This window comes from Drosophila miranda, chromosome 2 (genome assembly GCF_003369915.1).
Source record: "Drosophila miranda strain MSH22 chromosome 2, D.miranda_PacBio2.1, whole genome shotgun sequence".
NCBI classification, from domain to species: domain Eukaryota; kingdom Metazoa; phylum Arthropoda; class Insecta; order Diptera; family Drosophilidae; genus Drosophila; species Drosophila miranda.
The window spans coordinates 31,927,531-31,951,130 of record NC_046675.1 but is presented as its reverse complement, the minus strand read 5'-3'; the positions used below and the strand labels follow the sequence as shown (position 1 = coordinate 31,951,130).

At 44.4% G+C, this 23,600-nt stretch overlaps 4 protein-coding genes across 5 annotated transcripts; all 4 read right to left on the bottom strand.

Moving 5' to 3' along the window:
* Positions 1 to 796: 796 nt before the first annotated feature.
* On the bottom strand, positions 797 to 12,125 carry LOC108157508 (tachykinin-like peptides receptor 86C). The gene is made up of 8 exons (XM_017289607.2): positions 11,944 to 12,125; positions 4,642 to 4,787; positions 4,310 to 4,523; positions 4,078 to 4,212; positions 1,736 to 1,816; positions 1,331 to 1,678; positions 1,152 to 1,270; positions 797 to 1,089 (listed from the first exon to the last, which is right to left on the bottom strand). Exons 1-8 carry the CDS (start codon positions 12,123 to 12,125, stop codon positions 797 to 799), a joined length of 1,518 nt encoding a protein of 505 aa, XP_017145096.1.
* Positions 12,126 to 15,582: 3,457 nt separating this feature from the next.
* Positions 15,583 to 17,806, bottom strand: LOC108157812 (synaptic vesicle glycoprotein 2B). Of its 2 annotated transcripts, XM_017290009.2 has the most exons (8): positions 17,352 to 17,806; positions 17,111 to 17,289; positions 16,869 to 17,050; positions 16,455 to 16,811; positions 16,272 to 16,386; positions 16,060 to 16,219; positions 15,873 to 16,000; positions 15,583 to 15,814 (listed from the first exon to the last, which is right to left on the bottom strand). In XM_017290009.2, exons 1-8 carry the CDS (start codon positions 17,741 to 17,743, stop codon positions 15,759 to 15,761), a joined length of 1,569 nt encoding a protein of 522 aa, XP_017145498.1. In that variant the 5' UTR covers positions 17,744 to 17,806; the 3' UTR covers positions 15,583 to 15,758. The 2 variants fall into 2 exon arrangements, with proteins under 2 accessions (XP_017145498.1, XP_017145499.1); XM_017290010.2 differs by lacking the exons at positions 15,583 to 15,814; positions 15,873 to 16,000 and having other exon boundaries at positions 16,085 to 16,219; positions 16,451 to 16,811; positions 17,352 to 17,805.
* A 395-nt stretch (positions 17,807 to 18,201) lies between these two features.
* LOC108156919 (synaptic vesicle glycoprotein 2B) lies at positions 18,202 to 21,088 on the bottom strand. The gene is made up of 9 exons (XM_017288669.2): positions 20,835 to 21,088; positions 20,095 to 20,530; positions 19,856 to 20,034; positions 19,620 to 19,801; positions 19,174 to 19,557; positions 18,919 to 19,036; positions 18,697 to 18,856; positions 18,509 to 18,636; positions 18,202 to 18,445 (listed from the first exon to the last, which is right to left on the bottom strand). Exons 1-9 carry the CDS (start codon positions 20,878 to 20,880, stop codon positions 18,390 to 18,392), a joined length of 1,689 nt encoding a protein of 562 aa, XP_017144158.1. The 5' UTR covers positions 20,881 to 21,088; the 3' UTR covers positions 18,202 to 18,389.
* Positions 21,089 to 21,639: 551 nt separating this feature from the next.
* Positions 21,640 to 22,651, bottom strand: LOC108156920 (mediator of RNA polymerase II transcription subunit 7). Its single transcript, XM_017288670.2, has 2 exons — positions 22,198 to 22,651; positions 21,640 to 22,134 (listed from the first exon to the last, which is right to left on the bottom strand). Exons 1-2 carry the CDS (start codon positions 22,525 to 22,527, stop codon positions 21,802 to 21,804), a joined length of 663 nt encoding a protein of 220 aa, XP_017144159.1. The 5' UTR covers positions 22,528 to 22,651; the 3' UTR covers positions 21,640 to 21,801.
* Positions 22,652 to 23,600: the final 949 nt, after the last annotated feature.

The window sequence follows — 23,600 nt, the reverse complement described above, 5'->3', positions numbered from 1 at the left end:
TAATAGCTCGATTATACACTCAAATACAGATATTTACATACATATATTTATTTATCAATTATCGCATATATATATTTATATACATAAAACGTGGCTTAGCCTAAAATGTTTACAACAATTAAAATCTTACAGCTCTTCGATGGTGATGATGGTAGACAGGCCCTGCATGAACTTCCCACTCGAAAAGAATAAGTGATGAATCAGAGCTTGCAAGGCTGAGAAATCACTCAAAATATATACGAGTACCAATGCTAGGGAGACATTTGTTTGTGTATGCAATCGTCGCCGCGCAAGCGAAAGTGTTGTTGCTTTTCGCAAAGGCGAAGGCGAACGATGCAAAACTGTTTTTGCTTTCAGGGTTGATCTGTCGGCTGATAAATACGAAAAGGCAAAGCAAAACATTGCTCTCGCTCTCTCTTGCTCTTCAGCAGCGATGCTCGTGTGGTCGGTTCAGTCGCGTTCTGGCTGAAGAGGGAAAGAATGAAGGAATGGAAAAACGGCGACTGCGCTGCCCAAAGTGATCGGAGAAAACAAAACGAAGTACCGCTGGGTTACTGGCATCGAGGGTATATTCGACTGTGTGTGCGTGTTCATGCAGGGCTCTAGTATACACAGTACTTTTTACAAATTGATTTTTCTTTCGAAAAGAGTTTTTCGCCTGCTTTTCGTTGACAACCGGAAATTCGAGTTTGACTACAGGGTATATTATGGGTTGGTTCTGGGGATATTTCTATGTACATTATGCAGCGAAACCAATTCATTGTCTCTTCGGGGGCCTGGGCATGTGACAACAACATCAGAGCTGCTTGGGAGGACCGCTCTCCACGGGATTGTTGTCCTCGTCACAGGAGATGTACTTGATTTTCACGCGCTGCCGCTCCCCCAAGCTATTGTTGATGGATAGACAGAGGTTAGAGCTATTATCGTCCGCTGCCGGCTTTTCCATGATGCACTCCACTGCCGTGCGGTTGAGACTGCTCTTCATGGACACCGGCCGACGGTTGTCCCCCCTCGAGGAGTTGGTGGTCGGCGGCGCCTGCTGGATCTGTGTCTCCATGGTGCTGCGCTTCCACTGGCTCTTGTTTTCGGCTATGGAATGAAAGAAATGCCATGAATGCATACGTGAGAGGAGGGAGCACAGGTACGAGTACCTCTTGTATGACGATGGGAGCTATTTTTGTTCGTCAGACGACTCTTGGGCGAGTCGAAGCGATGGCGGCTGAAGCTCACGCAGCAGCAGCAAATGATCCGTTGGAAGTACATGCGGAATCTGCAAAGGAAATCCCCCATGAATAATCCTCTTGTAGTGCCCCCCGCCCCCGAAACGTACCTCTTGTTCATCCAATAGTAGATGATGGGATTCACCATGGCGTTGGACATGGCCAGCCAATAGAATCCCAGATACATATGCTGCACGTACTTTGTGGATGCCACTTGATTATTGTGGTACGCATAGATAAAGAACAGATGGTAGGGCAGCCAGCAGATGGCGAATATCGACACAATCGCTATGAACATGCGTACCACTTTCCGCTTGGATTTCATCGACTCCATCTGCCGGTCCGTGTTCTCGCCAATCGATCGACTGCCCCACAGCACCCGACCCATCAACGAGTAGCAGATGAGCATCACAATCATGGGTATACCATATGTCAGCACCAATATAATCAGATTATACCTAAACGAAGGCATTTTACGGACGATATTTTTGCACGTTACGGGTGGGAATACTCACGTATAGTCCGTCATCGAAGTGGGATAGCGTCCATCCGGCCACATCATGAAGCAAACAGTTCGCGATTTTCCATTATAGTAGCTGTGAATGGTCCCAAATAATCATTTCAATCAATCGCAGCATCAATTTAATTACACAAGACATAAAAAGCCGTAAATTTTCACGCCGGAAATGAAATGGCGAATGAGGAATGGGGAAATGGAAAACCTAATTTACAAAATTATAAAACACTTAATGCCCTTAAAAGAGCCCACGCTTAAGGGCTATTCTCGGGACCATTAACAACATGGCAGACAGGTAATAATTTCGACCAAAACTCTCAACCTCTCAACCCCAGAGTTACCCGTTTTGGCTGTCAGTGGCACCCAGCTTTCACCCTCTATCTCTCAATTGATTTAAATGGAAATTTCCTGTACCCGAAGCGTTGAGACCAGGACTCTGCGGTCAGCCAGTAAGCACACGGACTTGGTTGGTGGCACTCAAATATTTGCTTCGTACTCTACAGGGATACGGTTACAGATACGGGTACGGATACTCGATAACGAGAACGAATGCATTTGACTGTTCAAACTTTATCTGTGGTCTGTCCTGGGGGTACGTTTTAGTTGTTGGCTGTTCCAATTTTTGTAGCTTCTGGTATTTTTTTCTGTTCCTCTATCATCCGTCACCCCTCGAAATTTTGTATCCAATTTTGTGCTCTACCCCCCCACACACACCCGCACACTATCACGTCCGCAGGAGTGTATCTTCTCCCTGTCAGAATGCGCCCTCGTTTGACTCTCGCTCGAGAGGGCCCCCGCACCTCGTCGCATTTTGATATATGAACTTGCCATCTTTATTAGGTCTGTAGTCTGTTGCCTAGGGAGACCTTTTATCCTGGAGTCGAAATAAACGAGGGGGAACGTTGTGAGTTGCTGCGGACACCGCAACTCTACGGTTATACCCGATACTAAGTCAGTATGGCTCTCCTCCGGCAGACGCCGCTAATATTAAACGACACGACAAAGAGTGCGTGCGAGAGAGACAGAAAATCAGTCTGAGCGTGACGTCGGGCGCTGCGTAGCCACTGCAAATTGATTTGTTCCTATTGGCTATACAAATGATCTGATCTGATCCAGATTCAGCAATCTGATAGATATGGTCATTATCTATGATTCTTCGTTTTTAGTTTTCTCGAATGTGCAATATTGTGGATGCAACAGAGTTTCGTCCTTTGTCTGGGCGGAAAGGGGTGGGGCGAAATTTTGAGATACACGTTTTATAGTAAGATCTAACAGGAGTGCGGATACCAAATTTGGTTACTCCAGCCTTAATAGTCTCTGAGATTTTTGAATATCCCCAGATTTTCGTCCTTTGCGGGGGCGGAAGGGGGTGTGGCGAAATTTTGAAACAAACTCGTCTCGGTCCGATATATTAGGAGTGTGGATACCAAATTTGGTTGCTCTAGCTTTTGTAGTCTCTGAGATCTAGGCGCTAATGTTTTACTCTAAGCAAAGCCGCCTATGCTACGTGTGTGTTAGAGAGAGACAGGGCGAGAAAAATTGAAATTGTTTTCTTGATGCTGGCTATAATAATAATACGATCCAATTCAGATTCCGCAGTCTTAAAGATATGGTCATTCTCTACAACTCTACGTTTTTGGTTTTCTCATATCTTTAAAATTGTGGATGCCACAGATTTTCGTCTTTTGTGGGGGCGGAAGTGGGTGGGGCGAAGTTTTGAAATATTTTTGTAGCAGTGACATATCACAGAAGTCTGGATCCAAAACATCGTTGCTCTAGCTCTTATAGTCTTTGAGCACTAGGCGCTGAAGGGGACGGACAGACGGACAGACGGACAGACGGACGGACGGACGGACGGACGGACGGACGGACGGACGGACGGACAGACGGACAGACAGACAGGGCTCAATCGACTCGGCTATTGATGCTGATCAAGAATATATATACTTTATGGGGTCGGAAACGATTCCTTCTGGACGTTACACACATCCACTTTTACCACAAATCTAATATACCCCAATACTCATTTTGAGTATCGGGTATAAAAATGCTTCAATTCTATTAAACAGGACACCCAACGAAAGCGGCAACATTTTGTGTAAAATTCAAATGAGGACTGGGCGCCTATTCGTGGAAGGTGATTTAGATGGATGCTGGATGGAGAGAAGGTATGTAAATGTACATGTACATCAGGAGAAGAAGTAGCCAAGATCCTAAGCTCCATGGCTTGCAAAACGAGAAAGGAATCTTGTGCTCCAAGGAGGATTAGAGAATGAGAATGGGAACGCAAGAAGCTGACGCTGGCAGGCTTTTTTGGTGGAAATTACTGCTGCCACTTACTGTTTGGTCATGATGCTGGAGTAGAGAAGGCAGGGGGCCGACAGAACGCAGCTGAGTGCCCAGATCATCACCAGAATGAATCGTACCTTCCGACGGGACGTGCGTCGCTTCAGCGGATGCACAATGGCGATGTACCTGCAGGCGAAATAGTAACCGGAAACGGAAGTGCCGCACAACGCACAAGATTAGAGGAAAGAATGGAGAAAGCGTAAAGGAGAGAACGAGGACTTACCTATCAAAACTGATGGCCACGAGTGTGAAGACCGATGTGGAGACCGTGACATTGGCCACAAAATTATTAATGGTGCAATAAATGGAGCCGAATGGCCAATCGGAGTTCACCATGAATATGAAATTGAAGACACAGTTCAGCGAGGACATGAGCAGGTCGGCGATGCTAAGGTTCAGCAGGAAGTAATTTGTGACCGTTCTCATGCTGCGATGTCCTGCGGAGAGTCAAAAATCGTTTCGGATATTAAGAAGGAATCGATGGGCCAAAGCGGCGTATACGTGATTTTGGTATTTGCAGTTTCCCAAGTGCTTTCAAGCAGCACCTGTGCTTACCTGTTACAATCCAGAGTACAATACCATTGCCGGCAATGGCCACAAACATCATCAGGCCAAAAACGATGGCCCAAATCGTTTTCTGCTCCCATGGCAACTCGTACGGACGCGTCGGCGATGGAAACAGGCACTCGGTGAGAAAGTCTCTGCAAAAATCACAACAGGAATCAGCAAAAATAACTATAATGTACACTTTTGCAGGGCTTAAAGCGTGGGTCCTTAAAGAATCATATTTTGCACAGTTGAAAGCTCTGCTTATGGTCTGGTCCGAATGTTTTGGGGGAAAATTCAATCACGGAGTGCCTGCAACTTTTCGATTGAGAGCCATAACAATAGAAAATCAATGAAGCACTAGCTGGGGCGAAGGGAAAACTTGCCACAAAAGAAACGTCCGCGGCGAAAAATTGAAGGAAGCAGCAGCAGGTCGAGGTCCAGGCCCAGGTCCAGAAGGAACTCCACAAGAAATTCTGTTGTAATTTCATTGGACTGACATCCGTTGGGAGACGGTGCGTGGGGTTAGCAGCAGAAATGAGCAGCAATCGACAGGACAGCCGCCAAAGAGAGACAGATGAGCAGCACAGGACTCCGGAGAGAGAGAGAGGGAGAGGAGCAGCACAGTACTCCCAATCAGGGAGAGAGAGGAGCAGCACAGGACTCCCAATCAAGAAGGGAGAGAGAGGAGCAGCACAGGACTCCCAATCAAGAAGAAAGTGAGAGAGGAGCAGCACTGATTAGCATATAAGAGATTATGCTAATCACAACTACTAGCGGTGGCAGCAGGACGACAGCAGGATGGCGGATGTTGTCTGTTGACTAATTAATTTCCAGGCAACAGTCTTTGTCGTTGGCTTTCCCTTTGATAACCACTGGACACCACTGGATGGTTGACAAAACCCCACCATTAATTAGTGGCACTTTGTTCGACGACCTATCGCATGCCTCTATCTCGCTCTCTCGCTGTACATGTGTGCCCCATGAGGCATGTGACTGTCAGGGCCGTCACGCAGCAGCAGGACCTAAATTCAATAGAGAGATGCCCCAAATGATGGCCATTGTTCCGATGCGTATATTCCAATATATTCGTAGATTCGTAATTAATTTTAAGTTAATTTTTGCTGCGCTTGTAATTGAATTAGAGCAGAAAAACATGTGATTTATTTGCCACAGTTTTCCCTTGCAATTGCTGGCAGGACCACGCACATATGGTTCTGATTCGCTTTGGCTTACAGTTCAATGAACTTGACAAAAATACAGACAGAAATCCAATGATTGCGGGAGGCCATACAAAATTTTTCTATGAATATCGAAAAGAGAATAAACCAGTAAATGGTTTGGCTTTTTGGGAAAATAAAGCAGCTTCTATTTCTATGAATATTTGTGTAAATAAATATAGAACTATAGAAACCCCTGCAATAAATCAATTTTATTCTTAAATCTGTTCGAATCATCTCCAATAGATTGAACCCTCTTCAACCAATGACTTTACTGGGAATTGAGGCGTGCCCCCCCACAAATGTGGCACAGCTGAGAGGTAGAGTCCTGCGGCGTCCAGCAACTTGGGTGTCCATTTCATGGGATACTTAAGCCCCAGTCTGGCTATCATTGATGGAGATTTTGCTGTAATTTTGCTACTCGCATGTAGGTCGTATTACGTTCTTGTTATTCCGAGGATAGATTTCCCATTTAATTAGAGGTTTAACACGAACAGAAACCCTCCTTCGGGAGAAGTACAATCAGCATTAAATGGCAGGAAAAAGATACTGTTAAATATTCTGATCATTTTTCCTACTTTTATTTGTGATTCAATATTCACGAAAATTAATTAGTTGAGTGCTATGGAAAATGCAAAAATATTTGCATTCCCATAAACACACATCCTTTTGGCCACCATTTTTCCGGTCCTTTTTTGTTTAAAAAGTTTGCCTTTTTGGGGGAGATTTTTTCAATTTTTCCGCTGCCTTTTTCGATTATGATAAAAAGAAAGAAAAAACTTCCTGGCAGATTTATGATCCCAAAGGGAAGCAAAGGCAAAGCCAAGGCCTTTCCTCAGTCGAATTTAACTTGATTAAAGTAATTTATTTTGGGGCCCCTCTGTGCTGGGGGATAATTGAGTTGGATGGCCTTATAAATCCGTGCTAAACTGCCGTTTGTTCCTCTAATAATAATAACCATCTACGAACGGAAGTGTTGCCGCCATCAGCAGTCAACTAATTACATCCGTCTGAAGGACCCTGTGTCCTTTCACCCCAAGAACCACCACTACTAATGACAGTGGGGAGTTTCAGTGATTTCCCCGAACAGCATTTTTGGCCCACAAACAGCATGATATTTTCGCAAATGCAAATTTTTCTCCCAATAAAAGGCCCGAAAAAAATTCCTATAAAATTGTGGTGGAAAAATTTTTGTTGGCAGTGAAACGGAAATGGTTTTCCACGAGAATGTCAACTGCTTTGATTGGGAAAATGCTGCAAGAACGAAAGAAACTCGATTTAAACATTTTTTAAAGACATAGCATACTTTTTAGGGCCCTTTCAATGCTAATTTTTTCGCCCTCCTACGTTTCATTGCGCTCTCGAATTATTCATTATATTTATATATTATTTTTACATATAAAGGCAATTACGTTGATTAAAATTATCCATCAATCAATGGGCAATTATTTTAATATTCGCATTTAGCATAATTGAATAAATGTTGAACGAGTACTTATGAATGTTTTATTTTGGTTTTTCAACAGGTTTTTTGTATTTGTAAATCAGCTTAATTTTTTCGATGGCTAATGGGTATTGGAAGATTAAAAGGGAATCTAAAAGGGAAAGGCAAAATTGTGACCATTTCTGTCACTATTTTGTGTGAGGATTGTTGAGGCTTTATTTTGCCTTCACTTAGACATTATCAATCCCCAAACAATCGAGTCTTTAAATGGAAGATTGGGACCATTTCTGTGACGATTTTACATGAGGATTGTTGAGGCTTTACTTTGCCTTAATTTAGACATTATCGATGCCGACTAAATTACGTGCTAAATGATTCTTTGATCGATGCAAATCAAATTAAAAATGAATCAGCAATTACCGGAGGGGGAGGCCTCAAAGAAATTATCATCAATTAGAGGCCTGAACCATAGGCAATTTCCTGTCGAGTGGAGGCTCGAATAAATTGCCAGTCATTTGCCGAAGAGTCAATGAAAAGGGATCTCCCTTTCCTCCCCACCTCTCTTCAGTACTCAAAAATGTAATTCATTACCATTAGCCCTGCTAATAGTTGTTGTTCCTGGCCCCAGCTGGGTGCTGGCTGCTATTTTCTGTCGGTAAAACCACCACATTTCGTGCTGCGAAAACTGTCAACAATTTTCCTGTTGCCGCAGTTGGGACTCTGCATTTCCCTGCTCGCTTATTATTTTCCTCTGCATATTTTATGCATCGTAGGGAAACCAGCGATGCAGACCAAATTGGCGGTCTTCCATCTACCTGGCTTCTGAGCTTTCGATCTACTGGGCAAAGTGAAGAGCGGTGAAGAGGGAGGAGGGGAATCCCCCTACTTTGGAGTGCATCAGGCAGGTGGAAACAGTGTTCATAGTTTTGCTGCTTCTGCTGCTGCTTCTGGCCAAAGTTTAACAACTTATGGCCACTGCCGGCGTCACGTCCTTCAAAGGCGCTCTTGCTTGGGCCATAAACTTGTGCGGAAAATGCCAGTCGAGTTGCTTTCGAGGGTAATCAATGGAAATATAAATTACTTTCTGCATCACAAGAACTTCGTTTCGTTTTGTGGTAGCCATGGAAATGGCCTAATATTTCTGTTTATCGATGCCTAATCTTTAGTCTTCAATCATCATTTAATACATCATCTTAATCCTCGTAATCATAATCATTTTCATTTACAGCCCAGTCCCATGGCAGCCATAAAATACAGAAAGGACACTTCACAAATGAGTTCATTTCCCATTTAAAGTTTTATTAACACAACACGAGAGGTGGTCCACTTGCCCCCTATCACTCTGGAGCAACACTTGACCCAAGGATACCATGTTGCATGTTGCTGTGTGCCTCTCCATCGAGTGGCCATTAAATTTTCATACTGCCATTCGAATATCTGTTTCATTTGCATTCGTGTATCGCAAGTTGACGCCTCCTCTGCCTCTGCCTCTCCTCTTTGGCCTGCTGCTGTGGCGCCTCTTCATTTGCAGCTACTGCTCTTGTTGCACCTCCTGCCACTCTTTCGGCTCCTCATTTGAGGCCTCCTCTACCTCTGCTTCATTGAGGACTTCCTCTACCTCTGCTTCATTGAGGGCCCCCTCTACCTCTCCATCATTGCGGTCCCCTCTACCTCTCTTTCATTGCGGTCTCCTCTACCTCTCGTTCATTGCAGTCCCCCCTTCGTTGGGGACCAGTCCTCGTGTTTGGGTGAGAAAAAGATAATTGAAAAATTTGTCATAAGCAAATTGCTAAACTGCAACACTGCCCCTCCCTCCTCCTTTCACTTACTGCCACATCCCCAAGAAAACAAAGACTGGCCAAAGAGCACATTATAATGGACAAAACCCATTCCAGGGAAAGCCCCTTGAGTGGTGGCCTCATCCGAGAGATATATCGAGTCATCCTTCGCCTTCTGGCTCTTCTGTCCAGGGCCTAATCCAAACAATTTCTTTCGATTTTCATCCGGAATGTAAGAGTCGAAGCACTCTGCCCAAGGGGTATTGGCATTTCGACAGGCGGTTGACTGAAGGTTGAGGCACAAAGAGTTGTTGAAGCCCAAAGCCCAGAGTTTCCATCGGAGTTTAAGCCAGAAGATTGTAGAAGACTTTACTTAACTTTTGAACTATAATTCTAAAGCTTTTTATATAACCTTTCAGTGCATTCCCCAGTCGTGGTGCCTGGGCCACTCTTATTTTTATGTGTGCCATCCATTCTGATTGGATTTGAGCCTTGCCATAAAAATGCCATAGCCCCGCCGCCCTCCGCCCATATCCTGACGGACGCAGCAGCACAGTGGGAAGTGGAAAGTGGGAAATGGGAAGAATGGATGGCAGGATGAGGACTAATGTCCTGTGTCCTTTGTTCCGGCGTTATCATTGGCTGAACATCGGAATCAATAAGCGTATGAAATGCCATAAACATCATCGAAAGGGAAAAAGGGGTAAACTCTCCTTTAAATTGACTTTGTAATAAACTTTGTACATCCATCGGTTGCTGGTGCTACTTACTGGCATTCCGTATACGCAGTGTGGACAAGGCATCTACGTCATTACGTATAAGCCTTGCACGCCCCATGGACATGGAACCCGTTGCGTATACGCACCGTTGACAGCCACTCATTGGAGGACACAAACCCATCGCAAAGTGACTGCCAGAGCTGCTGCTGTCAAGCTGTTCTTGCCATACATAATCCATGGGCCGTGTCCAAGACGCTTTGGCCCTGATTGACCCCACTCCAAGTCATGGGGCATGGGGCACGCACATATAATGAGCTTAAGCGGAGGAGACGACAGTTCACCTGCTGCCCAAATGCCTGAATAAACAAATGTCCTTTTACTATAACTCCTGCCACACATAAAATCCCCAACGCTCTTCGAACAACCATTTCCACTGGCATTTTTTTTCTCTGTCAAAGTTTCTTTTTACATTTGTCTGAATTTAATTATTTGTGAGGTTCTTTCCCTGGCTTTTCCCGCTTTCTTTCTTTGTTTTTTGTCACCTTTTCAGAGCCTTTCAGAGCAAAACAATTAGTGGAATTCTTGTTTCTATTTTTGCGCCCAAATCCCCAACGGCTTATGGTGGCCCTTTGCTATTTCTCGATGCAAACAGAATAATTTCATAAAAATAGCTGGGAATTCAGTGGGGGAATCTCTCCCTAGAGAGGAGGGGCTTTAAGGATGTAGCAGTACAGGGAGTGGGCTTTAAGGAAGTAGCAGTACAGGGAGTGGGCTTTAAGGATGGTCTTTTTGGATGATTCTCGTTCCAGGAAAGTACGATGACGATGATGATGGATATTGTAGGTTCATAATTGTTGAACATTCTTCAATGGAATCATGATTCAAAGGTGGTTTTATGCTCTTCTAATTGGAAGCCTTTGAGGGCCGCCTGCCCAGACATCAAGAGTGCAAATGGGGGAAATCAGAAGTGATGTAAGTGAAGGGAAAAACTTACTAATTGCAATCCTTTGTAGTGAAAGCCATAACCAGATGTCTGTTCCATGAAATGAAAACTCAAAATGCAGCAAATATTGATTGCTTTAGTTTCGGAAAAGCTGTCAAAACCAAAGAATTTTCCGACATCCAACAATGCATAAACGCCCCCTCGTCTACAAAGTGGATTATTTCGAAAAAGTCAAAGTTTAAACTGCAAAGCAGGCATTTAATTTCCACTTCTTTCTGCAAAGCAATTCAATTTTCATTTGCCAAGGCTGCTCCATACCTCCCAACCCACTTTCAGAGAACATCCTTCGACAGGCAACATTCGAATGTGAAAAAAAAATTAAGAGCTTAATTAGCCAGGACCAAAACAGAGCCGAACCCGTACACGTATCAAATTCGATTCGAATAACAAGTGAAGAACATTTATTATGCTCGTTTTTCGAGGAGAACCTTTAAAGGGTTTCACTTTGCGGATGATTCGCGTTGGCATGGCATTATTAATGGCATGGAAAGCGGTTTAAGTTCTTGGTCAGCCGAAAATAATTACACCGATTAAGGGATATTTCCATGACCAAAAGATTGTACTGGTATTTTATTGGCATTTCGCAAGAGCTCTGCGATGCTTTTCACATTTCAAAAGCCGCCTTAATGAGTGCCAAACGAGGAGATATTTTAGGCTCTCGGCAATAAGTATGCACAAGTGGCAAAACCATCAATTAAATTGCAATTTTCAATGCTTGAAGTTTTGAGGCCAAAGGCTCAAGTATTTGGTAATAAGATTACGCTGGAAATGGTTGAAGTGGCAGCTTAGGAAATTGTATATTGCACACGCTGCATTTTACCACATTTTACCAGAATTCCATACCAAGCAAACACTTGAACCCCAATTAAAACTATCATCTGGAGCTCTTGTTTGATAGCCTGATAGAGCACGTCCCTTTGCGAGGTGCCGTAATGAGCAGCAGCACAGACGACTGTCTGTCTGGCGATGGGGGGGAAAACTTTATTCAATTTGTGGCGCTTGCCTCAAATTATCAGCCCTCCCCCCCCCCCACACGCGACAACTCTTCCGTTTCATTTGCATAACTTTGTTAGCCAGAATGGTGGGGCATGGGGGGGAAAATACCAGGAAATAAGTTAATGAAAAGACGGCGGGCTCTGCCACTCACTTTGCCTCGTCGATGCTCTCGAGATTGTCCCGGTTCTCGATGAATCCCGCCAGCAGGCTGACCACCTCCGTGCGATTGAAGCTATTCAGGAGCGTGGTATTGACGATGCTGTTGAGCTCGAAGCGCCGCACCGCCAGAATGGTGCAGTTCACCAGCAGCTCCGTGTCCACAATCTCCGACATCTTAAGGACTCTGCGACTGCCACTGTATCTATGTTGCGCAAGGACTATCTCACGTTTGTGTGTACTTAAATGCACTGGCTGATCCCTGGCCAACTTATGCCACACCTAGTGCCATAGAAACCTTTTTGTCGTTGCCCATGCACCGTAATTACTCCTCCTTTCTGTGTCTCTTTCCGTTAATGTCCTGGGGATTTCTTTTGTGGGAGGTCTTTCAATGGATTCCACGCGGGTTGTGCCCGGCCAGCACCACATCCGTGGCTTGGAGGCGTTTAATTTGAGGGGCGTTGCACGTTGCACAGCCAGGAGCAAGGCGGCGCCATGGCATCGAGGGAAAATTTTATTCAATTTGGATATTACGTATACGCACTGCACATCAAATATTTAATAATTCATATGCTATGCCATTAATTCCATTTCGGCTTAAAAACACCTTTTTAAATTCACACGAAAATATATATGATATATCTTAATTATTACAGGTTTCAGGAGTTGATTAAATTTCCATATTGGTTTCAGCTGGATTTAATTCGTCATTTAAACATTAATCACATTCAATCTCTTTTTTTTAATAATTTATTAATTTTTATCTTTGGGGAACCACTTGAACTCATATTCCATTACAAAAACATTATATTTATCCAATAATGCCGCTCGATTTAATCCAGATTTTTATCACTTTAATTTCATAAAAATTCTCCCTTTTTTCAATATTTATTTTAGTTGATTTCATTGCTTTTTTCTATGATTAAAATCTGTTGATATTTTCACCCTTTTCCTTTTTTTGACAATTTACTTTTTAAATGCAATCTTTTGTTGATTCGCTGCACTTTTTATGCACCACTTTGCAATTTGTTGGCCCTTTTTTTATGGCCCACACAGACACACAAGCCGACCGTTAGAGCTTTAAAATGGCGTCGGATGTTAACAGTTGTTTCGTTTATTGTTTTCGTGTTTTGTGCGCGCGTTCTTTCGTGCTGCAAGTGCCGCCGTCGACTGAGCGCTGTACACTGGTGGCAGGAAGGCGGGGATACAATGTCTGCAGTGCCACAAGTCAACGCCGCGCCATGCCACGCACTTAAAGGCGGGCAGGGCAGCACGCAACCTGTTGAGAGGACAACTGGCGGCAACATTACTCCCTTGGCAACATGTTGCAGCAGCTTTTATGGCAACCTAACAGTCTCTCTGTTTTTTTTTCTTTCTTTCTTTTAAAAATCACCTGAAGACCTTTTTCGATGGCCCGCCCATTCCTGGAGTACAAAAGATATCCGAATGCTGGACATTATTTTTAGTGTCCTTACAGGACAAGGAGTGCTCTCTGAGGTCAATATCCTGTTGGGACTCCTTGGCCCTTGATGCTCTTTTGGCGCCAGATCTTTCGCTAGCTTCTGCCATAAATAAATCATGGATTTCTTACATCAAGGGGGTGTCCTAACTCTATTATCCTTTGGCTGTAACTTTGTTTACTTCTTTTACTTGTCACGCTGCCGTTTTTGTGCTGCCACGAAATAAATTTCAAGCACCGTGTTGTCATGATGAATGACCTGCAAATGAGTGCCAGAGGGGACGCGAGACACGAGCACAATGGCCACTCTACTTCAAGGTCTCTGAATGTGAAGGATTTCGATGGTATGGTTTGGTGTATGTGTGTGGTTATTGTACCCTGTACTGAGTACTAGGGAATAGAGGGGTACATGGGTGGCATAGATATGGAAGCTTATCAGTGTTAAATCAACCAAAGAAAGGAACGAAAAGAGCAGGAGAGTAGGGGATTTAGCTGAGAGACAGTGAAAAAGAGTGAAGCACACTCCTCTCTCTCTCCCACTGTGTCTTAGCATCTGTATATGTTATAATAGCATTCCCAAAATCCCCTTCTCTGGTGATTTTTCATAGAAAAGATATTGAAAAACCTATTGATTGATCCCAACAAGTGGAATAAATCCTTACCCTATTATATTTGTCTTCCCATTATGCCATTGGCTGCCCTGAATACAGGGTATCCCCTAGCCGTTAGCTCGGTTCCAGCCCTCTCTTATAAACGTTGTTTGTTGTATTTTTGTGTTTGCTAATGTCTGCAAATGTTGTATGTCTGACTCCCCCCTGGTAACCCCCTGCATCTCTTCTGCCCTCCAGCGTGATACGTGCGTGGATATTTGCACTTTTGTGTGATTATGACTGGACATTTGGTGTGGCCTCCCCCAGTTTTCACAGATAGACAGATACACATGTAACTACGAGCAGAGCCCCCCCCCCCCCCCCCCACCCCACTCTGTGGTCCAGGACCAACACACCCACACACGCACGCATACGAGTGTTATATGCATTGCCATGTTTAGGTTTTTTTTACGATTCAGTTTCATTTAGTTTATGACTCTGTGGCCCCGCCCCCTTTCAGCGTACGAGCCACCCATTACGCCCTAAACATATTTCTGCACGTTTGTTGGGGGCGATTGGGGTGGGAGGCGTATTCACCGCGATTTATGCATGTTTATTATGATAAATTTATGGGCATTTGTTGTTCCCTAGCGGTTTTTATAGAGTGTGCGAAAATAGAAGCCCTAAAAAAAATTCCAAAGGGAATTGTGGATAAAAATGTTAGTAAAACATTTATGCATTAAGCAGACTTTTAGGCAAATTTATTTCGAGGGGAAGGGGGATGAACCTCCTAAAGGTAGACACCCAAACATCCAGGATAAAACTATGAATATAAACCAATAAAAAAGAGAAACCTGCACTAAGAGAAAAAAGAAAATACGCCCATAAAAATTCGGTAAATAAATAACAGAACAAGCCAAGGGCTGGCCGAGAGCCGTTTGGATCGTGTGGATCGTGTGGATCGTGTGGATGGTGATAACATCGTGTTCGATCTCAGAGCGCGCTGTAACTGGCTGTTAACTGAGAGCCGCTAGCGATAACAAGCTGTTAACTGAGAGCGGTACCTGGTAGCGATAACAGACGGCTAACTGAGCGCCGGTAGCGATAACAGGCTGTTAACTGAGAGGCGTCAGAGATAACAGGCTGTTAACCTGGGATGCTAACAGCGCTGTTGTTCTGTTAGAGGTGTTCCCCTGCTTTTTTCTCTGTGTGTAGACGTGAAAAAGAAGAACGAAGAAACTAGAACCCCACCCCAAAAGCAACATGTGTCAATTATCGCTTGGCTTTGTTTTGATAGCATGAGAACTGGGCTCCATTCAGTAGATGGGAGTATCATTTGTCCGTGGTATATATGTTGTCGGTGGAATGAATCGCGCGTTGCACTAATTGTGGGCTACAGGGAAAAGGGGAATATCATATATCAAGGAGTGTCTTTTCAACCAAAGCGAGTGTTGTTCATTTTTGCAAATTGTGCAAATTAATTGATGACCGCAAAAGAATAATTAACCAGATACACACACACACGCATATAGGGGGAGTTTTTCTTTTCAGACAGCAGCAAAAATTAATTAACGCTGCTTTCTGTTTCTGTCTGCGTGTGATTAAAGTGTAATTAAGTTGAATTAACCGCATGGCAGAGTCGATAGCGTTGATTAATACATATTTCGCATTTGCGGTTATCCTCTGACCCGTCTGACCCCTCCGCAGGACGAAAAGTTAAGGCCAGAACAGCAAAAGTTTCCTTAGAGGAGGAGGAGACTCTTAGGCCAATGATTGCTCTATATCGACCTTCAGGAATACCGAAAATATAAACGCAACTGTTGAATGTTGTAGGAATTAGATTTATAGAAACAGTAGAGAAGCACTAGTACTCACTGCTCATCAGTGCCACCAGCCACAGGAAAGGGGCAGGGCAGTTGATTTGCATGAAAACCGGCAATAATATGTTGCCAGCCACCGAACCCAGTCGCCCAAAGGTCATAATCAGCAATATAACCATTGTTCTGTGGGTGAGAAAATCATTTAAGCCGTGTGTGTGTGGGGATGTGGGGGATATACGCACCTCATTAGCGTGGGAAACATTATCACAGATATGCCAATAATCGTTGTGGCACAGACACCCATCATTGTCAGATAAACAGCGGCAACGATCATGGTGACCAGCGAGGTTTTGGCGAAATACAGACTACCCGCAAGGAAGACGCATATGAAGAGGAATACCTCTGTGGAGCAGAGAAGATTAGAGATCGTAGAGGATCAAGGGAGGGGACTCACTCAGTATGTGATTGGCGACCAGGGGTATGCGCATCAGGGGGAAGATGATCACGAAACCCACGACGCCGACGGCAGCCACAATGATGTTGTCCGTGTAGATGCCCGGGTTCTGGTGCTATTCGTTTCGGGGGATTAGATTAGATTTAAAGCCTGGTAGCCCGGGGCAATCGATAGCCTACCTACTAGGTCGCATTCCCGCTGCATCGACGCCGAGTCCATGCTCCGCACCTGGGAGTTGTGCTCCAGCACGTTGCACATGCTGGTGTCGTTGATGCCCTGCAGCTCGAACGTGTGCATGGTGGCAAAGATCTGTGGCAGCCACAGGCGCACAGAGTTCACGCACATTATTTGGCAAAAGTGCAGGCAGTAGACTTGCAGGGAAATGCACAGATAGGGACTGGAAAACATGGGCTTCAGCTGCCCCACGCCCTCCCAGAACTTGAGTTTTGCTCTGCTGAAGCGCTCCCATCGCGAGGTGGGCTGTCGCGGCCGATCCAGGACATCAGAGCGATCGGGCGTGGCATCGGTCAGATGTTTCACCTGTGGAGGAGACAGTGCTGAGAGTTTTACTTTTAGAAACCTTTGACAATCTCTTACAGGATACGTTTCGCGCTTCTGGCGCTTGTTCATCGCGTATATCCGCTGCAGGGACTCCAGGGCTTTGTTGTAGTTCCCTTGGGCCATCAGAAACTTGGGACTTTCGGGCAGGAAGATGTGCAGCAAGCCGCTGGTTAAGCTGGGCAACGCAGTGACCATCAAGAAGATCTGCCAGGTGTGGACTGCCAAAGAAACGAAAGAACTCAGAACGAGGCTCCATTCGAAGGGGAGGCCATACCCACAGTTCATTTTTCCCACTGAGAAAAAGATGTGCACTGGCAGGAGGAGGTAGGCGAGTATCGGGACAAAGGTGGCCGAAGCGGAAACGCAGAGACCGACAAAGAGCATGATATAGGGCCGATGCTTTTTGCCATGGAACTCTGCCAGATAGCTGACCAGCACCGCAAATGGGCCGCAAATGCTGTTCGAAAGAGAGAACTCATTAGCAAATCGAAGGGGCAGTCGATGAATGGTTCAGTGTACATTAAGCCATCCAAGAACTTGAAGACCATCAGCTGCGTGGAGTTTTGGCAGAGGGCGGCGCACAGCACGAACAGGCCATCGATCCAGCCGCCCCAAATGAGGACCACGCGGCGACCCATGGTGTCGGCTATGAAGCCCCAGGGTATGGCCGAAATGATCATCCCCGCAAAGGTGACAGCATTGAGGAGACCCTTGTCCAGTGGCGTCAGCTTCAGGTCGCATTCAGCGGTGGGCATCACATAGGACATCGCCGAGGCGGAGAAGACCATGGCCATGAGGCAGGGAAGAGCACAGAACAGCATGAGGATATTGAAGAGTCCGAAACCGCATTGCGCAATGGCCGTCTCAAAGTCTGCTGCAGTATGTTCAAAGTCCTTTTTGGAATCGGCCATCAATAACGAATGTATAGGAGTATCCAGCAAATGTGTAAATTTTAACAACTAATGGCAAGAGCTCCTGGATATCAGAGAAATAACGAAACACATTTCAACATCAGGGGGCAGGAATCACTTGACTGTTCCCATGAAGAGGATCTGCCCTCAGGAATCATCGGAGCGAGCAATCTAATAAATCGCTGCCACTTAAGGAGGGCCTGCCGTCGGATTAGTTGATTCAGGCAGCACTAATTTCCATCTTCCAACTCAATGTTTTCCCAGTAAGAGAGCCACACACCTGACTGCCACACCAGCACTGCCTGCTCTGCCGCACTGCCTGCCCCGCCCCACTGCCTGTTGCCTGTTGGCTTCCACTTAATTGGTGTTAATGAGATTTGCATGTCGAAGGCTTGCCTTTGTCCTGGCCCAACCAGCACATCCTTTCACTGAACAAAGCAATAAAGATACGATACGAGTATGCAGATAAATACATATGTATATTAGAATGGGTTTTCCTACGGTAAATATAAATAGTTACAGACATTGTCTTAAGCCCCCAATAATTGCTAATTTGTACAACTAAATTGTCCTAAGATTAAGTTACAATTCAGTGGCAGCTTCAACCACTTGATGTGTCCTTAAACCATAATTTAAACACAATTCCTTAAGAAAAGGCAGCCTTTGCCGGATTGGGCACGAATATGGAGAGTGTGCCAGCCACTGAAAGAAGAAAGAGAGATAGACCCATATCTGGGAAGAAGTAATCACAAGTGGAAAACTTACACAGCAACACCGAAGATACCATTATAAAGGGAGGCAAACAGCCGATCTGAATGAAGACCGGAAAGAGCAGATTACCCGACAAGGCACCAAAGCGGCCGCACATCATGGCTATGGCCACGACAACAGTTCTGGAGGGAAACAAATCTCTATAGAGATTACAGACAAGAGATGGTAAGGGGAACACTCACCTAAGTTGGGTGGGAAATAGGGCCACCACAGCACCCAACAGAGAGGAGACTGCTATGCCAGTGATGGTCAGAAATGTGGCAGAGACGAAAAGAGTCATCATGCTGCTGACCGAAAAGTAAAGCACCAGGCCAAATGTTCCAGAAAGATACAGACCATAGGCTGAAGGCAGAAAATCCTCAATCAATACTATAAGGAATAAATAAATGTGTAGAAATACTTACTCATCAGACGTTTGGGGCCCAATGCCTTCAGAAGGCCACCCGCAAAGAAGTAACCAACGAAGCCACAGGCCGAGACAATGATGTTGTTTATATACATGTCCATGGAAATCTCCTTTGGCTGTAAAACAGATCACAGATGTGAGACGAGAGTTAGATAAGGATAGAGAAAGGTTTACGTCACTATCACGATGATTGGACATAAAGTTAACTGACAGATAAGACTTATCTAGCGCAGAGATGGAAGATAGATCTTACCTCGGAACAGGCATTGGCATAATCTAAGGCAGTCTCAGCTGTTTTATTGACGCTAAACTCGAGAATGGTGCACATGCTGGCAGTGGCCCCACTGAACTCCGCCTCGTACTCCGCCATGGAGGCAAACAGCTGCGGCAGCCACAAACGGATTGTGTTCATGCCCAGGAAGATGCCAAATTGCATGATGTACAGCAGCAGGGAGAGGCTGAGCAGGGGCTTGTGAGCCAGAGGCTTCATTTGGCCAAAGCCAGCGCGGAGACTTTCCATCAGAGTGCGCGACTGAGGCTTCTGCGGCACTTTCTCGCCGGTTTTCTCCTCAATGGTGTAGATGACCTCGTCCTGGTTGGCCTTGCGATTGGGCACCTCTTGCACGAGTACCTTGATCTGCAAAAAAGAAGAGTTTAAGTCGCTATAGGCCCTTTCTCCTCTGGTTCGAGGCCACTCACTGGATAGGTATCCTTGGGCTTGCGCGTATTCACATGATAGATATGCTGGAAGGCCTGCAGAGCCTCCTCCGTGCGTCCTTGGGCCATCAGAAAGCGTGGACTCTCTGGCATGGCACAAAATATCAAACCACTCACAAGACTTGGGATGCCCAAGACAAACAAAAAGATTTGCCAACTGTGAACTATGGAACATCAGAATTAGTAGTGTTTAACGATTCGTCTGGGATACAACTTACTTTTAAGACCCACGATTTCAAAGTCCCAATCCCTGGGAAAGATGCCCCAGGCCAGCAGAGGCAGTGAGACGGTTGCCGTGGATGTAACCATCCCAACAATCATTAGAACTGAAGATCTGTGCTTGGGTCCATGCATCTCCGTCAGGTAGGTAAACAGAACAGCTGCGGGACCATTAACCCTATAAAAAGAATGGATTTCTTTCAGTAAAAACCACAAAGAATGGATCATGGAAACTTACACTAATCCACCGAGAAACTTGAAGACCACCAGCATCATAAAATTCTGGCTGAGCGCACTGCCAAAGACACAAACGGCATCGATCAGGTAGCCCCAGTAGAGGATCTTCTTGCGTCCTTTGGTGTCGGCCAGATAGCCCCAGGCAATGGCCGATATGGTCATGCCCGCATAGGCCACCGCATTCAGGACACCCTTGTCCTCGAGAGTCAGACGGAGATCGCACTCGGCCACCGGCAGGATAAACGACATGGAACTGGACTCGAAAATGGCCGCACTCTGGGCGGGTATCGAAACGAAGAGCAGCAGAAGATTGAAGATCCCGAAGCCAGCCGCTTCGATGGCCTTGTCGAAGTCCGCTGGTGCATCCTCTTTGGGCGTGGGTGATGCCTCAGCCGTGCTGTTCGAATCACCATCCGTATCGTTTTCCACGTCTGGTTCTGTAACCCAAAAGATTTATATACTTGTTTTAATTGCACTTTATGGTTGGAGACGGTACAATCTCTCCCTTCTTTGAGATTAGGCGAGCACTTTGATAACACTAGTTCCCAAGCTGTACTCTTCACAATCTGATCATTGTATAGGTTTTATACCACCATATTGTTTTGGAACATATAATAGAGAGTTCCAATCACTTTTAAAAACAAAATCTTTGATGAATTGGCATTTTATATTTAGTTCACAATTTATTTTCACTAGTTCCTTGGATATTTGCAGCTTGTTCCATTCGATTTAAGGATTTACCTTTACTTTTGGCTGGATCCACACTTTCAATGTACTTTTCCGACATCTTTATATATCTGCGTATATCTGCCTATCACTGTATGAATTTCTTATTAAGCTGCACTTGAATGTTCTCAATTGTTCAATTAATACGATGTATGAGTTCTCAATTGAAAAGCACTATCACAATTAATCTCAGAGATCGTAGAGAAGATCCCAGTTCACGGTTGATGCCACTTGCTGCACTGCTGCTCGGTAAATGATCTGCTCGTACGAATGGTAGCTGCTTTTATCGGGATTTGTCATAATAAAACCTGAAGATTCATCTACACATCTCTTATCGCCTAGAATTACAGCCCAAAGAAGGTAATAAACACATAAAACTTTATCTTTATCCGGAGGGAACACGTTGTCATAGAGGGAGACAACTACAGTGCGTTGGAAAACTATATATCGATTCATCATGAAGAATCACTTAGTTATGAAAACTTTCTTTATTCCACACACTTTTCCAAGGGTTTCCTAATCGTTAGAGATATCCATACTATTGGTGACTATATTATAATGAAACGCGCTGTACTGGTGATAAGACTATGAGGTAGGTAGCAACCGGAACACTTTTCGAGGGAGTCTGCCTCAAATAATGTTCTCTTCCATATCCATGATTATCCCTTTCTAAAACAATATCACGTTTCATTGGCTACGTCATTTCGGTGGTGAAATCTGTAGAGATACACACCCCTTATCTCAAGATACGCCGCCACACGACAGAGGAGTGATATGATCTCTCGTAAAATGTATCACTCGAATGACTAAACAGTTTCAATCAATGTGAATGAAAGAATCTTTAGTTTCAGGAATAACTCACAAAACAAAAACTATGTACTTTATTCTTAGGGGTCTATAAGGTGCTATAAATATGGGTGCTATAACTTCGTGCCATTCACAATGACCAGTCTTCCTTTAATCATCATTCTAGCCTGCAATCTCATTCGATGCCATCCACCAGCTTGCACATCATGCGATCATGCTGATAGCTCGGATCGTTCTTGGCCGCCGCATTCGATTCGAGGGGATCCACTTCCGACTTGACTTTGGCATTGCCCTTCTCATCGTCGTCGCACAGGACGGGCAGGGCGGAGAAGGCGCTGTTTACGATGTCCCGCACACGCTCCAGGTGCTTCTGAAAACGGGTGGCGGTCTCCACACGCTGACGCTTCTGCATTTCCATCATCACGCGCAGCGTTTCACGGGCCTGATGCGGCCGAAACTCGTTCAACAGGTGATGCATGTTGACGAACAGCAGGCTGAGATCATCTATCTGCAAAGGGGTTCATTTATCAAGATTAATCCATGGATTTGCCTGGTTCTGGTGCCAACTCACCTTCTCTGTTCGCCGGGGACTGTCGGGATTGAGGATGAGGAAGTCTATCAGATCCAGAAAATTGACCAGCAGCGAGTGGTTCAACTTTTTCAGCTCCTTGCGACGGTCAAAGTGTATGGGTATCAGGCGCTTGATGTTCTGCGACTCCAGGGAGCGTATCATCTCGTCATTGTTGTACTGGATGCCGAACATACTGTAAACTTCGTGCTGCGAGGGGGGCAGCGGTGGACGTGGTGCGCGATTGCGGCGTATGTTCTCCTCCGTGTAGTTGCTGATGTACCGCTCCGGCGGCATCGGCAGGCTGGATACCTGGGTCTCTTGGGTTGACATTCTGAGCGGTAAAAAGAGTAGAGAGAGTTCTATCCCTTATGCCTGTTTATCCCGAATTTTCAAAATTTCCTCAAGCAAATTTTTGCAGAATCTTTTGTTTTTGTCAATGTGACCATTTTCTGTCTCCACATAAATCGACTCTCAGAAATATACCGAAATATACCGTCTGAATTTTAAAATATACCGTAAATATACTAACGAATTCAAGTTCTATTTTACATATTCCCCGATTTTGATCTTCCGTCGAATATAATGGATGTTATAGAATTGTGAATATGTTTGTCATCCCAGGCAAAAACAATTTATTTTCAATATATTTTAATATTATTCAATATTATTTAATATTATTTTCAATATTTCAACGATATTTTAAAGCTTATTGTCTTCTTGCAGAGACCAAGAATAGGTATCAGGATCGAGATCATATACTCATCACTCATCATATACATGAATATGTCTAAAAAATGTCAATTTGAGAAAAGTTCTTTATTAGTTACGTTTTATCTTCATATCAATATATATACTTTCATATACAATTAACAAAATAGGGTATACAAAGGCCGATACTACGGCTTACACGCAATATAGCGATCGTTTTTTTGTTGAACTTTTTCGCTTAAAACTTTTTTTACAATAAATACAATAAAAGCAAGGATTAAAAACTATCCAATCTTGTAGAAAATTTATTCATCTATGGGATAAAACTATGTGCGCATTGCTGAGAGATTTAGTTAGTCAGAACTATTCAATGGAATATCAAAATTGAGCAATTTCCTTTTTCGTTTGTTTTGATTGACCTATTTCGCCACTTGTTTTTTGTTTGACTTATTTCGCTAAACCCTCTTTTTACGCAAAATGCAATAAAAGCAAGTATTAAGAATACACCAGTTAAATAGAAAATTGATTCATCAACCGTATAAAATTATGATAGCATGGCTAAATGTTCTATAGCTAGTAATATTCGACGGAATATCAAAAACGAGGAATATGTAAAATAGAACTTGAATTCGTCAGTATATTTACGGTATATTTTGAAAATTAGGCGGTATGCTTCGGTATATTTCTGAGGGTCG

Bases quoted from the DNA above. Each gene is read 5' to 3' on its own strand.
- LOC108157812 (XM_017290009.2), bottom strand. From the start codon at position 17,743: ATGGCCGATTCCAAAAAGGACTTTGAACATACTGCAGCAGACTTTGAG. The intron at 17,290-17,351 runs GTACACTGAACC...TCTTTCGAACAG, and splicing joins AAGTTCTTGGATGGCTTAAT to CATTTGCGGCCCATTTGCGG. The intron at 17,051-17,110 runs GTGGGTATGGCC...TTTCTTTGGCAG, and splicing joins CTCAGTGGGAAAAATGAACT to TCCACACCTGGCAGATCTTC.
- LOC108156919 (XM_017288669.2), bottom strand. From the start codon at position 20,880: ATGTCGGAAAAGTACATTGAAAGTGTGGATCCAGCCAAAAGTAAAG. The intron at 18,857-18,918 runs GTAAGTATTTCT...TTCTGCCTTCAG, and splicing joins GGGCCCCAAACGTCTGATGA to CCTATGGTCTGTATCTTTCT. The intron at 18,446-18,508 runs GTAAGTTTTCCA...TTCTTCTTTCAG, and splicing joins GGTATCTTCGGTGTTGCTGT to TGGCTGGCACACTCTCCATA.
- LOC108156920 (XM_017288670.2), bottom strand. From the start codon at position 22,527: ATGTCAACCCAAGAGACCCAGGTATCCAGCCTGCCGATGCCGCCGGAG. The intron at 22,135-22,197 runs GTGAGTTGGCAC...ACCCCTTTGCAG, and splicing joins GTCCCCGGCGAACAGAGAAG to ATAGATGATCTCAGCCTGCT.
- LOC108157508 (XM_017289607.2), bottom strand. From the start codon at position 12,125: ATGTCGGAGATTGTGGACACGGAGCTGCTGGTGAACTGCACCATTCTG. The intron at 4,788-11,943 runs GTGAGTGGCAGA...TGATTTTTGCAG, and splicing joins GAGAGCATCGACGAGGCAAA to AGACTTTCTCACCGAGTGCC. The intron at 1,090-1,151 runs GTACTCGTACCT...TTCATTCCATAG, and splicing joins CTCCCATCGTCATACAAGAG to CCGAAAACAAGAGCCAGTGG.